This window comes from Erigeron canadensis, chromosome 4, assembly GCF_010389155.1.
Source record: "Erigeron canadensis isolate Cc75 chromosome 4, C_canadensis_v1, whole genome shotgun sequence".
Lineage (NCBI taxonomy): Eukaryota > Viridiplantae > Streptophyta > Magnoliopsida > Asterales > Asteraceae > Erigeron > Erigeron canadensis.
Window position 1 is genome coordinate 42,516,911 of NC_057764.1, and position 15,908 is coordinate 42,532,818.

General features: G+C 33.7%; 2 protein-coding genes across 2 annotated transcripts; one reads left to right on the top strand and one right to left on the bottom strand.

The window, feature by feature from the left end:
* The first annotated feature begins 1,720 nt into the window (after positions 1-1,720).
* LOC122597665 lies at positions 1,721-3,485 on the top strand. The gene is made up of 2 exons (XM_043770238.1): positions 1,721-2,887; positions 2,964-3,485. The coding sequence occupies exons 1-2, from the start codon at positions 1,721-1,723 to the stop codon at positions 3,483-3,485; spliced, it is 1,689 nt and encodes a 562-aa protein (XP_043626173.1).
* Positions 3,486-4,822: 1,337 nt separating this feature from the next.
* On the bottom strand, positions 4,823-8,098 carry LOC122598156 (glutamate receptor 2.8-like). Its single transcript, XM_043770756.1, has 4 exons — positions 6,485-8,098; positions 6,078-6,387; positions 5,592-5,998; positions 4,823-5,509 (listed from the first exon to the last, which is right to left on the bottom strand). The coding sequence occupies exons 1-4, from the start codon at positions 8,045-8,047 to the stop codon at positions 4,943-4,945; spliced, it is 2,847 nt and encodes a 948-aa protein (XP_043626691.1). The 5' UTR covers positions 8,048-8,098; the 3' UTR covers positions 4,823-4,942.
* Positions 8,099-15,908: the final 7,810 nt, after the last annotated feature.

The window sequence follows — 15,908 nt, forward strand, 5'->3', positions numbered from 1 at the left end:
GTCGCTAAATAAGTCGCTAAACGATGTTTTTCTTGTAGTGTATATTTACATCAGCTAGGTCATTAACTTGAGATGGAATTTGTGTGATTGGTATAGATTTTACGACGGATGGAATATGGGGTTACATAGTATTATGGGTGTTTCCTTATTTAACCTCACATTTGTACGGATACGATATTTCTCGAGGCTTTTGGTATAACTACGAACTTCTGTTTTTGAATTTATAAACCTCACAATTGTAAACCTACGAAAACCGGTGTCCAAGACACCGGGCTTATGTTTTAAGGGTGAAAGCCGGTGTCTTAGACACCAGTCTTGTGTTACATGGCACTTTTTCATACAAAGTCGTATCTGAAACACCGGTTTTCCAATTTTACTTTCATAGTCGGTATCTACAAGGCCGACTTCTTGTTTTTTTGTACTTCTGTCAATGCCGGTGTCTAAGACACCGGTTTTAAACTCATTTCATTTTATAAAAAAAACCTGATGCGACCTGATGAGTTTTCTTCCGTGAAAACCATTTATACTGATGAAATTGTATATATAAATTGAAGAGTATGAAACATTTATACATTTTATTATATTCATGTCATATTTTCTATACCGATGAGTTTTGTAAGCATATAACATTTGAACATTTATAATACCTTAGAAACACTAATTTAATAAAAACATAAATTTTAAACATTTCATTTAAAAACATAGAAATCATACTTTCTAAAACTTACTCGTCAGTTGGAAATTTTATTTAAAGTTTTACATTTGAAACATTGTTCGTAAACTTCGATCTCAATTTGCACAAAAGCCGTAAGTTAAAATTTTGTTCTAAAAGTTGTTATAAGCTCGTTTATGATCCATTAAGTAGTGTGTTAAGTTTCGTGAAGTTTCGTTACAGTTCTCATGCTCGCATGAAAAATACTTACGAGTATTTTTCGGAATTTTCGATATAGTTTACGGGTTAATTCTGGAGGGCTCAAGTTCATTCGAGTGGCATTATAGTTAGGCTAAGGTATAGTCTATCCGTGTTAAGAAGTAGTGTAGTTATCAGGTAACGTAGTAGCTGGTTCGAGGGAGACGAAGTCGTTCGTTTGGTGCAAATTTTAACTTGGAAATTTTTAGAAGACATGGGCTTAAAGTGTTAATTATTAAAACAAAGGTTTAGAGTGTAAATTAATTCATTAAGTGCTAAACATAAAAAGTCAAAGATAATTATGATAATTTAAGGTAGAATTACTAAAAATAAATGAGACTTTGTCTATACTCTCTTATAAAGCAAACGAGCTTTATGTTATTAAGAACCTGAAAAGTCTAAAATGCTCTTCACCGGCCTTAATACATCTTTCTATACCCATTTTTACAGTTGGACTAAACTACCCCTGAATCTATCTCATTCTTAAAACAAAATTCCGCCGCAACATGCGGGTATTATGCTCGTTCTTTATAAAGGGAATATAAAGATGGGTACGTTTAGATCAACTTAGAGTCAATTATATACGGTAGCTAGGTTTACTATAAATTATACGAAACCATATATTAATTCCGACGACAACATCGAACCTGCTGCTGTTTTATTGCTTGCTTTTTATCAAGGTACGTACGTAACGTAGCTATATATATATATACAAAGATTTCTATATATTTTTACTTCTTATATTTTTTGTGAGTATAAATATATTCGATCGTTTGGTTTTCTATGTATAATAAATAAGGTGATTAGTTAATGGAGGAGGAAGGGACTGCAGCTACTGGAACTATAACGACGACACAGCAACAACAATATTCATCAGAAAAAACAATAAATTTTGATGATGTTCCTACGGAGTTGATGCACCATATACAATCCTTGTTGTTGGATAAATCGCTAAAAGATGCTGCCCGCACGTGTGTCTTGTCCAAGTCTTGGCTACAGGCTTGGTCTACCTTCCCAGACCTCTACTGGTTTCCTACACAGTACGGGGAAACAGAAGAAACAAAAAACATTAATAATTTAGTATACCGTACTGTCCAAACCTATCACAACAACGGTGTACCGATCCAAGCTTTAGCTTTTAGATTCCATGTCAGAGACCCGGTTTACACTGAATTTTGGTTTAGGCTTGTACTGTCGTCCCAAACAAGAAGTTGTCTCAAGGAGCTTTTCCTTGTAATACGCAATTTCACCGATTCCGGGTTTACATTCTCAGATGATATATTATTCTCCGGCGACAAGTTACAAACAATTTATTTGGAAAAACCCAATGGCTGTATGTTAATCAATCCCGGTGTCAATCCTGTGATCAAATGTGTATCCTTGCGTCAACTAGTGCTAAAAAAGGTGAATGTAAGTGAAGACGTATTTCATAACTTGTTGTCTGCTTGTAGCTTGCTTGAGATAATTATCCTTGAGCTGTGCAGTGGGGTGAACACAATTAAGGTTAGAAATCTTGGTTGCCTTCGCCATCTTGATATAACTACCATTGAAGGAGATGGTCTTTTGGAAATCGATAATGTCCCAAGTCTTGGCTTCTTTGGTTACCGAATGCTTAGTCCTTGTCGTGGGAAAAACCTTTTACCATTCAAAACTACGGACACCATGGCTTCTTCGTTAGGAAGAAGCGTGATATGCTTACATTTAAGCGGTACGATCATTGACGATACCTTTTTTGATATGATCAAATCCAAGTTTCCTTTTCTCGAAACCATGACGCTTGGAAACATGAGTTGGGCCTCGGAAAGGTTGGTTATTACTATTCTTTCTCTCAAGAGTCTCACCCTACACAACATGGTGTATTGGAAGAGGCTAATCGACCTGCAAGTTTATGCTCCATGTTTACTTTCTTTCGAATATGGCAAAAACCTACCACCAACCGTCTTGTTTCCAACCATTTCTCCCAAGGAAATTAAACTTGTACTCAACCTGAGGAAGCCGTTCCATACTTCATTGATCTTCCTTAAGTTGAGGGAAGTGCTTATTAATTTTTCAGCAAGCAAGGTTGACATTCAATCATATGCGACTGGAGCGTTTCAGTCATGAACCACCATTATTCCCGTTGAACGCTGATGATATTGTTGGTGATCTTAGAGAAAAGGTCTTGTTTCCTGTTACTAACGTCCAACAACTATGCCCTATAATTTGGGATGTCGGTGATCTTAGAGAAAGGGTCTTGCTTCCGGTTACTAACGTCCAACCACCATGCCTTGAAATTTTAGATGATCCATTCAGCGAGCTCAAGGGAGTCTTTGATATTTTATTTTCTATTTGCCATCCCATTCTTGTTAAGGTATGGGACAACAAGCAGCGCTTCCCTAAGCCAACGGTAATAAGGGGGATGATGGAATATAAGACGACTGATCTAAAATTTGTCATGATGAAAAACCCTCTTAGCGGAAGATGGGAGGCTCTCACAAGCTCTTCGGAAACCGAATTTTTTATTGACTCCTTGCCTGACACAGATGATGTGGAGTTTGAACTTGAGTTTAAATTTGAGTGGTTTTCTCATGATTAGATACTAAGGTTCAATTTTATGTTTAATTTTTATGTATTCTTGAAGCATTTTATTTACATTAGTTTGATTCATGTGCTCATGTTATATGTTATTCCTGTTATTTAAGCCTAACAATTAATTTGGTTCTTGTTAGAGTTGCTGAAATTCTAAATTAACAGTTAATTTAGTTCTTGTTAGAGTTCTTGAAATTCCGCCTCTACCAACTGTTCAGTGCCCGGCCCAAAGGTCCTCCAGCACCAACCGTATGTGGTTGGGGCTGGTGCAATTCCAGTGTCCACCTCTAGCTACGCCCCACCATATACCTTCTATATATTACAGGCGCTGTTATATTTATCTGCAGGTCATATAAGCACAGGTCACAATATGTTAGAAATTAAACAGTTTTTCTTAATCTCTTTTGAGCGGTTGTCATACACATGAGGTTCCCCTTCCTTAAATACTTGATGATAGCAACTTCTGAAATGATGATTGGGTCAACCCTTTTCGATCACTTGTTGTTCGTTTGGTTCTGTATCCACAGATAGACATTCGAGCTACTTACGTAAACGACTAATTATCAACTTTTTATATACCCCATATTAAATTTTTTATGTCACGAGGAACCTTATATTACTGTGAGAATAATTATGTTTCAAGTTTTATTAGTATCAAACATTTAAGAAGATGTCCAATTATGAAAAGTGAAACATGAGGTAATTTGAGTCAGTTAGAAAGGAGACACTTTTGGTCTAAATACTTGTTAATGTACTGTTTCATTTGTAGCCTATTGATCTCACCCCATCCCCGTTTAACCATAGTCTTGCGTAATTCATATCTGTCAATCTCGTTTAAAAACCAAAACGTCTTTTGTTTTAAGACAAGATGACTAAGGAAGCTAATTTCACCAAATATTCATTCCATTTGGCTGTAAATACTTACAAAAACTATGTTGTTACAATAGTAATCGAGTTTGTGTTGGCGTAATATGATTTAGGAGACTAAACAGAAAAATACACTTTACGCGACTTTTAGTCCGTCTGACCGGTTTGACCCATTTTTCTTTGACTAGTTTTCTAGTATTTAAAATTTTCCAACTCAGCTAACTGAATCAATATTGTCTATCTTAGTGTTGTTTTGGTTTTCTCAAAGCAACAAACAACAATCGGTCTATAAAATACTTAGAAGAAGGATCTGATTTGATGTATATACCATCTGAGTGCAGAAAGTCCATCTGACCCATTTGACCCATTTTTCTTTAACTCTGTTTAGATTAAGATTTTTTTCTTTTTTGGAACAGCAGATATGTTTAGATTAAGATTAACATGCTAACATGAGAAAAAAATTACTATTTGGTTAATATGATATTTACAAAGACTAGAATACAATATAGAAGCTTGTACTGTGTAAATAATGATAAAGAATACTAATGACCGCTGTCTGTAATTAGTATCACCATCGTCATGACTAGGACACTAGATCTAAGTGGTTGTTTCTACAACTTGTATGCCGCCGATGTCGGGTTCTGGAGTCCCAAGCTCAGTGGTAGAGAAAGTTTGTATTGTATCATGAACTGGAGTCCCTGGTTCAGTAGTGAAAGGCCCTTCACCGGGAGTGAAAGATCCTACTTCTTGATGGTGTACTATTGTTGGACTATTGTTGAAGCTGTCCACACTAACCGGTTGAGCTACAGCTGCCTCTGCGCTTGTGTTTTTGGATTTGTCGTCTTTAAACTTATTAAATGTTTTCGCAGTAGCAACAATCTTTTGGATTATTGAATGTTGGGAAGCTATTATTTCTCTGTTTTGGTACAAGAACATAAAGAAGAAAATCAAGAGAGCTGCGGTTGATGATACCGCAGTAATGAAAAACAGACCCTTGAAGCTATCCAGCGATAGCCTGTCAGAGGTCAATGTGGCCTTCTTTTGCTGATCACAGCTGGATGAATCTCCAAACCAATGTCTGGATATGTTTGCAATTTGGTCTTCTGTCACTTGCAGGACTGCTCTAGAAACATCATGGACAAGCGGCGATCCTTTTGGAAAGGCCTGTATGTGCAATACAGTCATTGTCAAAGGGTATGAAATGGACCAGAAATGAAACAAATGAGATCAAAGGAATGAAACTTACGAAACCAAAGCCTGCGGTTTTGTAGATGGGACCTGTCATGGTATACTTGGTACAGTATTTAGCCAAGAAAACTCTGATATAAGGGATCTCATCCATAATTGCGGTAACTCCTCCGTTTTGACTTCCTAAATGGAGAGCGTTGTCATATTGCTCGAAGGTGCTGTAGTTTTTCAGCTTGCTCTCCTCAAAACCCATCTTTTTCAACGTATCAACAACAAACGAACCATCTTGATACCCCACTGACTCACCTCTTCTCATGATCTCATAGATATCAGTATAAGCAGGCTGAAGTTGTTGTACGGTTAACATGGATGTCAAACTTGCTGTATAGCTGGAAGTCAGCACGAGCACCACAAACACCCACACAATCACCACAAATCTTGACAAGTTGTTTGCCAACTTCTCCCCTGCATAATTGAAATTCCTAGTTTTTTAATAACCAAATTAGTAATTTGAATTGGTGTGTTAGTGATGATGCACACTTACTGTGGGCAAAAACGAGCGTGGAGAAGGAAAACCAGAATATCGTTCCAATTTGTTCACCAGGGGGCCCTCGGAATTCCTTGTTTATATGATGCTCGAGAACCCATATGACTAGTCCCGTGTATAAGAAAAACCATCCTGTTGTTATCCAAAGCTCATTTTCTAAGGGTCTTAGAAAGATCCATGGACTCTTCCTCTCATCTTTGATTGGAACAATAAGTGAAATGCCAGCCTCAGTGTATGGCAATGTGAAATCAGCATAATCCGTACGCTTTGCAAGGATTGTAACATCTCCAGCCACCGCATCATATTTCTGTTGCATTCATTAGGATCAGTATCAGAAACCAACTTCAGTGTGTATATATATAGTATATTCTCAAAAAACCTGTGCAGTGTATCCATTTGATTACCCCAACAGAGAGATTGCGAACAAGATCGTTATAGCTTCCTGCAAGTCTCTTGCCATCTGGGGTGACAAAAGGTATGAATTCGCGTTTGATTGCATAAGGTAATGCATCAATAACTGCGTTAAAAACATCCACACAGAAACCCGTGACTATAACTTGTCGGGTTTTTGGGTCAGTGTTGGCATCAACAAACTGAACAAACCCACCTTTTGCTGGAACCCCGACTCTTAACTTGTTTACGTTACTAGTAGGCATCTCCCAGCCTTTTGGGAGGACATGAGTGTCTCCGGGCCATGTGATAGCCCTGAGACCCTTTGTTTGATTATCTGCCTTCTTTGAGAGCCCAATTTCAGATGTCCAAAACCCAATATGTTTTTCACCGGTCCCTAATATGTTCACTATTTGGTACACCGAGGATTGTAGTTGTCCATCAACAACGTTAAAGTCACCGCTCATCCCATCGAATCTGAAGTCTCGGATCCATGGAAGAAGCCTTGATCCCAAATCTGAGGTACCAATGACATCTAAATCTGTAGCGAATCCCCCTCCTTTTTTGAAAGTAAGATTAATCCCATTTCCGACCTTCTCCAAGGCCATTGCTAGACCATAAACAGTATCATATCCCCATATCCCAAACATATCTAATTCTGTCACTTCATCTTGTGGGTTCCTTCTCTGGAATTCCCTTTTCCATATCTTCTCAAAGTTAATCAACTCCTTTGACCTGGGGATATACGACTTCACACCAAGCACTCCTTGCATCGAGTCTATATCTGTTGAATCCAACGAATGCATTTGGCTCATGAGCACTTCGGTTATGATCCAAATGTATCCTTCTTCCATCATTCCTGCTTCATTCACTTTCTTGAAAAACCGAGAAGCCAAGGCTGGCAACGCATGAATAACAAAAACCCGAGTCTGCATTGTCTTTAATTTGTAAAGCTCTTGAAGGATCCAGTCATCTGAAACCAAAGGATGTATGATAGACCGGTACATAATCCTCACGTTAATATCAAGCATGGCATCAGATAAATACGGGTCAAGACCTCTTCCATATTCACCGTCTTCATAAACAAACACAACTTCCCTCCAACCAAAGTTTTTGATCAATGCTGCTATCGCTTTGAGTTGTGACGAAGAATTGTGAGCTGAACGTATAAAGTACACGTCGTCTTTTGGAGAAAGAGAAGGGCTGGTGGCAGGGGAGATAATAGGAACCTTTGATTTGCTGCCAATATCGATCACAAAATCTGCTTGTGAGGATGTCTGAGGTCCAAGAATCGCCATGACTTGGACATTTTTCAAGAGGTCAATGGCTGCAGACGCGGCACGAACGTTGTCTTGTTTGGAATCGCGAAAGTGAGGCTGAATCATGGTGGTGTAGTTGTCGTGTTTCTCATAGAAATCGTGTATCGCCATTGAAATGCAAGTGCTGCTCATTTTACCAACGCTTGTTTCCATATCTAGAATCACTCCTATTTGTATATATGTTTTTCCAATAACTAAACAGATGTTCAAAGCTATGAATATAACAAAAGTTAGAATACGATAACTATTATTCTCCATTTACCACCAACTTAAAAAGTTTTTGCTTCTTTCTTTCTTTTGGGATGAAACAATGAGAGACTAAAGCCTTGACTTTTGCTATTAGTCTATTACACATGAGTACATGACCCTTCGTAGAAAGCAAGAGAAGTTGATAAATGATAGCGATTTATTTATTTATTCATTAAAGAATTGTTTTTGTAGTCTAAAATAGTACTCGTACTATAATAATAGTACTAATATACTCCGTAATACTCGTATATTGTATGACTCTTGAATATTCATCATTTGATCGGGTCAACCCTTATGTGAGTTGTATCTATGATATGCCCCAACGACTTTTAAGTTATGAAAGCGACTAACTTGATGTAATTTTATTCGTATATTCATACTAGTTAATTAACCCGGGTTCAACCCGGACATGTTAATTAAAATTTTAAAATTATAAAATATATTAAATAATATATATAATGTTTGTTATTAAAACATTATAACTTGATACAAATCTAATAATTCAACTAATTAACACAATAATTATATACTTAATAAATCAACTAACATAATAATAATTTTAAAAATAAAAATAACTACTACATTAAGTAAATAAAAAAGGACATTTTATTTGTAATATTATATAATAAAGAATTTTTTTTCTTTAATTAAATGATTAATACTTTTATTAAAGATGTAAAAAACTTTTTTTATTTTATTTATATATGACATCATAATTAAATAAAATAATTTTTAAGGTAAAATATGATTTTACCACAAAAAATTTTCTAAAAATATTTATAGGAAACAATCTTGTTTTATTATATACAGAAATTCTATTGTATAATTTATAACCAAGATATATGAATTTATTTTATAATTCATTAGACTAAAAATATATATTACATTAACCTCATACCAACTAGCAAAATAAGCTTTTATTTTACTGATAGTACGTGGATTACATTTGCATTAGCTAGTTAACAAAGTAATTTAAGGACACACAACACATACGAGAAAAACTGGTAGTTTAGTTGAACCGGAAGGTGTCGAAAACTGGTTATATAGAACCGGCCGGTTAAAGTCAATATCTATTTTCATAAGGTATTAAAATTATTACAATCCAAAAGAATACATTTACAATCCATTTAAAGATAATATCAGATAGTTATAAAAAACATGATACGGAGTATAAATTTTAAACTCGATATAATACTAAAATACAAAAGCATCATATTAACCAGATGAATAATTAACAATATATAACTTGAACAACAAAAATAACAAGATGAAAAGTCAAAATTCTCTTTGAGAAGGTTTTCCCTCATATTTATAAAATCAAAATACCAGTTCTTTTATAAACCAAAAAAGAGAAAAAATAAAATTTCACATCTCTATCGTACACACTGACTTAAATAAAGAACATTTCCAAAAAGTGAAAAAACGGTATCAAAATAAATTGGACAACACAATACCAATAAATGGATGAATAACTTTTTTTTTTTTTTTTAAATGACTAATAGGCCTAATTGATGTATCTAAAAATAAGTTTAAAAATAAAATGATGACACATATTAAAAGAGATATTTATTATATATGTGTTAAATATTATACACATTAGACATATTTATAGGTCCATGTTTTAAATATATTAACCATTTAATGGTTAATGGTTGAACACCAGCTTTTTATGCTGAAAGTTTCAAGTTCGAGACATGAGAATGACATTTTAAAGGAATTTCATAAATAAAGTCCTCCAGTAGAACAGGTTTGAGTCCCGCAGATGGGCACGGTTTTAGCCCAATTAAATGTCATGCATTCGGACGGTTTAGAGGGGGTTTTTCCTCCTACTAGGTATTGAGGGTGAAGAGGCTCTCTAGTGCGGACCTGCTTAAGACAACGTAAATTAGATACCATATTGCGAACAAATGATCCACATCTTTAAAAAAAATTAATGGTTTCCTCACACTCTCACAGCGAAGTCGTGAACCAGCCATGACACTGCCATCAGTGTGAATAACAATAGAATTTGTATTTTATTAGAAAGAAGAAAAAAACCTACGTATCATATTGATCGCTTATTTATTACGGAGTATTTATTTATTTAAATATGTATGTATAAGAGTATGTTTTAGTTAAGCTCGCAAGTCGCAACAAACATTAAATATATGTTGGGAATACGACATAACCGTGAAGTCGACGTAAGGAAAAGGATTCGGTCATTCGTCAATCTTCAAAAATGATACTCTCAATCTGGACCACGTCTTCTAAATAACGTGTACAAGTGTATTATCAAATTTGGAATATCATATAATTAGGTCAAGCTTCGCCAGTACCTCGTTATATTTTTTTTTGAAATGGAAATTAAGTATTTGAACCTAAATTTACGCTTAAAATATAGTTATTATATTATTATACATTAGCACCGCATATTTTAATTGTTTATACATAATCATCTTAATTTAAGTATTAGCCAAATAAGATGCAAAATGTGATATCAAGAATCACATGTACTTTGTATCTTTAAGACTAGCAAATCTATATTTATATCTTATAAAAAATGAGTTCCTTTTTTATAAAAAAAAAGAAGAAGATGATTAACCGACAAAAATACTCTCTTTTTTTTTCACTAATTTAAATATATATACCTAATATATCTATAATATCATTAAATCTCAACCATTCATTTTTTCATCTCTCCTTAAATCTCAACCAATTATTTTTTTTCTCTCTACTCCATAAATCATGTTATTCTTCTCATTCAAAATCTTTTATCTCAAAAACCGTATATCGATAAACTATAAAAATTGTATGGGTGTTCTTAAAATTTCATGTTCTTTCATTAGAGATGTCATTCGGTATACTTTCGACGAATTTTTAAATCTGGGGGCGGAGCCTGTATGGCTAAGGCATTTGGCTATCACACTCTATGACTTATCACCTCATATGACATATCATCCCGTCATCTCACCTTACAATGCGCGGTTACTTTTTCTCGTTATTTTTGTATGTACTATGTACCATATGATTGACATGTATAAGTGTAAAAGAGTATATATAAGATAGGGTTATTTGCCTAGAAAGGGGTTACTTTGTTACAATGTTTATCAATATCAGCTCAAGAAAACTGAAAAAAATAAAAATTGAGACATTGCATCGCGATCATTATGATCTTGACAACTCACCAATAAACGTAAGCCTAGGACATGTAAATTTGAACTGATTAACTGTAAACCATACCATCTCTAGCCAGTGCTCGATATTACCTCACAAAGTTACAATATATATAAATTGATTGTCGTGTCTTCGAGCGGTTTAGTTGGGAGTTTTTCTTTCTACTGAGTATTGAGGGTGAGTGGGGTCTTTAGCACGGATTCAGTTAAGACAACTTAAGTTCAATCCCCTGTTTCTAGCAAATGATCTACATCTTTTAAAAAAATATATAATATAATAAATATATTCTACCACTTTGGGCATGTTTGGCATGAGTTTTTTAAGAGCTTTTAGAGAGTTTTAACTTTTAATTTCTACTACATTATAAAGCATTTGTTCCGCCAAATTTTTTCAACTTTCAACTTTTCAACCACTCATTTTCATCTTTCTTATCAAATCTGAACAACTTTTTTTTTCTCTCTTCCATAAATCATTTATTCATTTAATTCATTCATAATCTTTTATCTAAAAAACCATACATCGATAAATTATAAAAATTATATGGGTATTCTTAAAATTCATGCTATTTTATTAGAGAAGCCATTCGATATACTTTCGACGAATTTTTAAATTCGAGGGCGGATCCCGTACGGCTAAGGCTATCATCTCCTATGACTTATCACACTTTATGATCTATCACCTCCACCACCTCACTGCCGCAACGCGCGGGTACTTTCTCTCGTTTTAAACATTGTGTTAAAAGCTTTGTTTTGGTGCAACTAACTTTAGCTTTTATTTGAAAGAAAAAGCTTTAAAAATGAAACGCAACTTGAAGTGGCATTTCATGAGCTTTAGCTTTTAGATGAAACTTTTAATTTTTAAAAGTTACACAAATTCCTCTTCCGCGAAATGAAAACGGGCGGCATTGCTGTATGCTGCTCTACATTCAGCCACATCACAGTGACCCCTGAAGCGATCTTATTCGAAGTTGCAGCTACAACTATCAGTCTATTATACCGAGTTTTTTTCCAAATTAGTATAATAGGAAAACTTATTTACCAAGCTAGTATAGTTTTAAAAATATTTACCATTTTAGTTAAACTCAATTAAACATTAAACTTATATTTATTAAATTGAAAAATATAATATAAAAAACCCTAATCACATCTTAAAGCCTTAATTTGTTTTCTTCACCCCCAATTTTATTTGATTCAACCTCTATCTTCTAGATTAGTTTTAAATTGTTTTTGCCTTTTGATTATTGCTGTGATAACAAAAACTAATATGACATATCTATCTACCTAACAAAATCTAATATTTCGGCACATATAAATTTACTTTGAAGAATTATGTTGCTTTTTTCTTTCAATTACTTTTTTTTGATAAGTGAATTTCGAACTTTGTGTCGCGATTCGACAGCGGGAGATTTAACATACGTTGTCTTAACTGGGTCCGCGCTAGAGAGCTCTCTCAAAGTAAAAAATGTCTATTTCAAATACCCGATGGGGAAAAAGCTCCTACTAATCCGCCCGAAGGCACGACGATCAATAGGGGTAAAATCTGCCTCCTCAGACTTGAACCTGTATATACCCAAACGAAAGACTTCCTATGTACTTTCTAAGTTTTGAACCCAAAACCTCTTTGATTGTAAGGCATGTGCTCAACCAACAATCAAATTTTTGGTGATAGCCCTGTAATGGCAAAAGTTAAATACTTATCTATCTATCTTGATTACGTACATACATATCAATTTGAAGAATTATGTTGTTTTTTTTTAATTATTTACATTTTAAGAAGAAATTATATGATAGTTTTTTTTTTCTTAGTTTCTTATCTTAAAGTTGTGTTTGTCTTTGTGTTTAATTGCCAATCTTTGTTTCAATTTTTGTTTTCCTCAGCAGTTAGCACAAAAAAATTTAGATGTACTTTTGTTGGTCCATGATCAACATAAAAATTTCCTGAATTTTGTTTTACATGCATGTGCTGTTGGAACTTGATTTCATATTGTGCATTTTGTTAAAAAAATTTGATGATGAAGGCCACAACTCAAGTGCAAGTACATGAGAGGACCAATGCCATATTTTTTTCTTCAATAGTATATCATAGTTCGTATTATGCAAACTCATAGTGTTGTACCATATCTGCAACTTCACAGTAATGCTTTTGTAGTGTGACCAATGACATAATCAGAGAAAGGGTTTCTTTTGTTTTTATTTTATTTTATTTTTTATTGTAATTGTATACATCTTAATTTGTTGAATGAAAAATTGGATGTGAGTGAACATGTATTTTTAATTGTTAACAGATCCTTTTTTAATCTTTTATGTTTAAGATTTAATGTTTTATTAAAGTTTAACTACAATGGTAAATATTTTTGAAACTATACTAGTTTGGTAAATAAATTTTCCCATTATACTAGTTTGGAAAAAAATTCTATTATACCAAACAAAAAAGTAAAACTCTTGCTAATAACATTTTTTAAAAATTAGTTAACTTTTTCCAAACATACTTTTGCTATAATTACGGGGATACTAATTTGAGTAGTTTCCTTAGTTGAGACATGGCAGAATTAAAAGGAGATCGAGGCAGTGGGAATGGAATGTTGGCATCTGCCCATATGTGTTGGCAACTTTATGCTACCTTTGACTTTGGATTTTTTTCTTTTCTTTTTTAATGGGCCCTTGACTTTTGATTTACAAGAAGCAAAACTTTATGCATATACATGCTGTTGCCAAATTAGCAAAAGGTTGATCGGGTAAACCCTTTTAATATGTTATAAATATATCATTCCTCTTTTAATTACTAGTAATTGTTTTCTTGATGACGCAACGACTTTCAAGCTATTAATAAATTAGTCAACTTTACAACATAGGTATTACTAAAACACTTTCTATCATATTGTTTTATATTCAGGACCAATTCAAAATGAAGATGTTCGATTACTTTATAACAAAAGCAAATTAAATATAAGAGTTAAGTACTTTTTTTCATCCCTGTGGTTTATCATTTTATCACTTTTCATCCTCGCCGTTAACTTTTGGCTAAAATCATCCTCGTGGTTTGCATTTTGTCCCTGCCGTTATAACTTTGCCGTTAACCCCCTCACATGCAAGTCACGTGAGGGGCATTTTCGTCTTTTCACCCATTTAAGTGCAAAAATCGTTCATGTGGTTTCTCATTTTTGCATTTTTCATCCTCTCCGTTAAAAATAATAATAATAATAATGGTAACAACTTATCCAAACAAAACAAAAACTTATATATACATATATATATTTGAGAATCTACTCAATCACCTTCAAATGCAAACACGTATATACAATGTTTTAAATACAGGTATATACCGGTCGGTGTTACCGGCAATACCGGTATGGGGGTGGTACTCCAGTACAACTATTTCTGGCATTTTTGATATTTTTCGGTAATACCGTTCCGGTGTTCTCATTTTTTATTTTTTTGAATTTTTTAAAATTTTTTTTTTGTAATATTTTAATATTATTTTTTTTTTTTTTTTGAACTTTAAAACTTATACTTTATAATAAAGTACCTATTTGGTATTTTTGTATTTTTTGAGTGAAGAGTAATTATATTTTGACAATTGAGTTAAATTATAGTAAATTTTATAACATTTTTATAAATTAAATTAAATTAGTCGTACCGCTGGTGTTAAATTACATCTTCATATGCATGTATATATAGGTTTTTGATTTGATTTTGTTTTGGTTTTTGATTAAATTATTGTTTGGAGGTTTGTTAAAGATAAGGATGAAAAATGCAAAAACGATAAACCATAAGGACGAATTTTGCACTTAAGATGGATGAAAAGACATAAATGCCCCTAGGTTAACGGATCAAGGACGAAATGCAAACCACGGGGATGATTTTAACCAAAAGTTAACGGCGAGGACGAAAAGTGATAAAACGACAAACCACAGGGACGAAAAAAGTACTTAACTCTAAATATAAACTTGTGCATGATATAATCGTTACAATCAAGTCTATGCGTGCCATACATAAGTAGTGTAAGTTTTGTGAATACGACATAGCAATGAATATTTCGGGTAGTTAGAGTAGGGATGAGCAAGAAGCTAGTAACAAATCTCAATTCAATCCTAAAGTCTCAATCTCAACCCGATTGGGATCGTTAGTGGTACTATTTTTTTTTATTTTACTGGATAGGTACCAATAGGTATCAAGACCGGAGAATACGAAGCAAATTACCTTTGTCCCTGTTTGGTCCTGACATGCAAAAACTCAAACTATTCAAAGTTGTAAGAAAAGTTAATTTGATTTCATTCGTTTGCTCGGTCACTTTGTAACCGATAATTTGATACCAGAAGGAGAACTGTAAATAATATCGTGATGCCTTTTGATATCTTATTTTACACTTTACTGTCTCAAGTTTCGTATGCTCATAGCCTCATACCAGCTGTTATATAGTATGACCTTAGTTGTGCGGTTGTGCCAGTTATACCATCTTAATAAATATAAGTTGTGAAAGTTATGTCCTTGTTAAGCCAATTGATTTGTTTTTTTTTTTCGATTTTTTAACTTCATAAAGTCTAGCGAGTTAACTTGTGTACTTGTGCACCAGCTAAGAAGGTGGGTTATTTCAAATGCGTGTATATATCTACTAATAACATCCTTGTTGTAAATTTGTAATAGGTACCCGATTATCGCTATCACCTACCATCACAAATAAAAGAAAAGTTATAATTTTCATTTGCACAATCAACAAC

Excerpts from the sequence above, each read along its gene's own strand:
- LOC122597665 (XM_043770238.1), top strand. The coding sequence starts at position 1,721 with ATGGAGGAGGAAGGGACTGCAGCTACTGGAACTATAACGACGACACAG. Across the intron at positions 2,888-2,963 it reads CTCCCAAGGAAATTAAACTT|CAAGCAAGGTTGACATTCAA; the intron begins GTACTCAACCTG and ends TTAATTTTTCAG.
- LOC122598156 (XM_043770756.1), bottom strand. The coding sequence starts at position 8,047 with ATGGAGAATAATAGTTATCGTATTCTAACTTTTGTTATATTCATAGCT. Across the intron at positions 6,388-6,484 it reads TTCGCAATCTCTCTGTTGGG|AAATATGATGCGGTGGCTGG; the intron begins GTAATCAAATGG and ends TGAATGCAACAG. Across the intron at positions 5,510-5,591 it reads AAACCGCAGGCTTTGGTTTC|GCCTTTCCAAAAGGATCGCC; the intron begins GTAAGTTTCATT and ends TTGCACATACAG.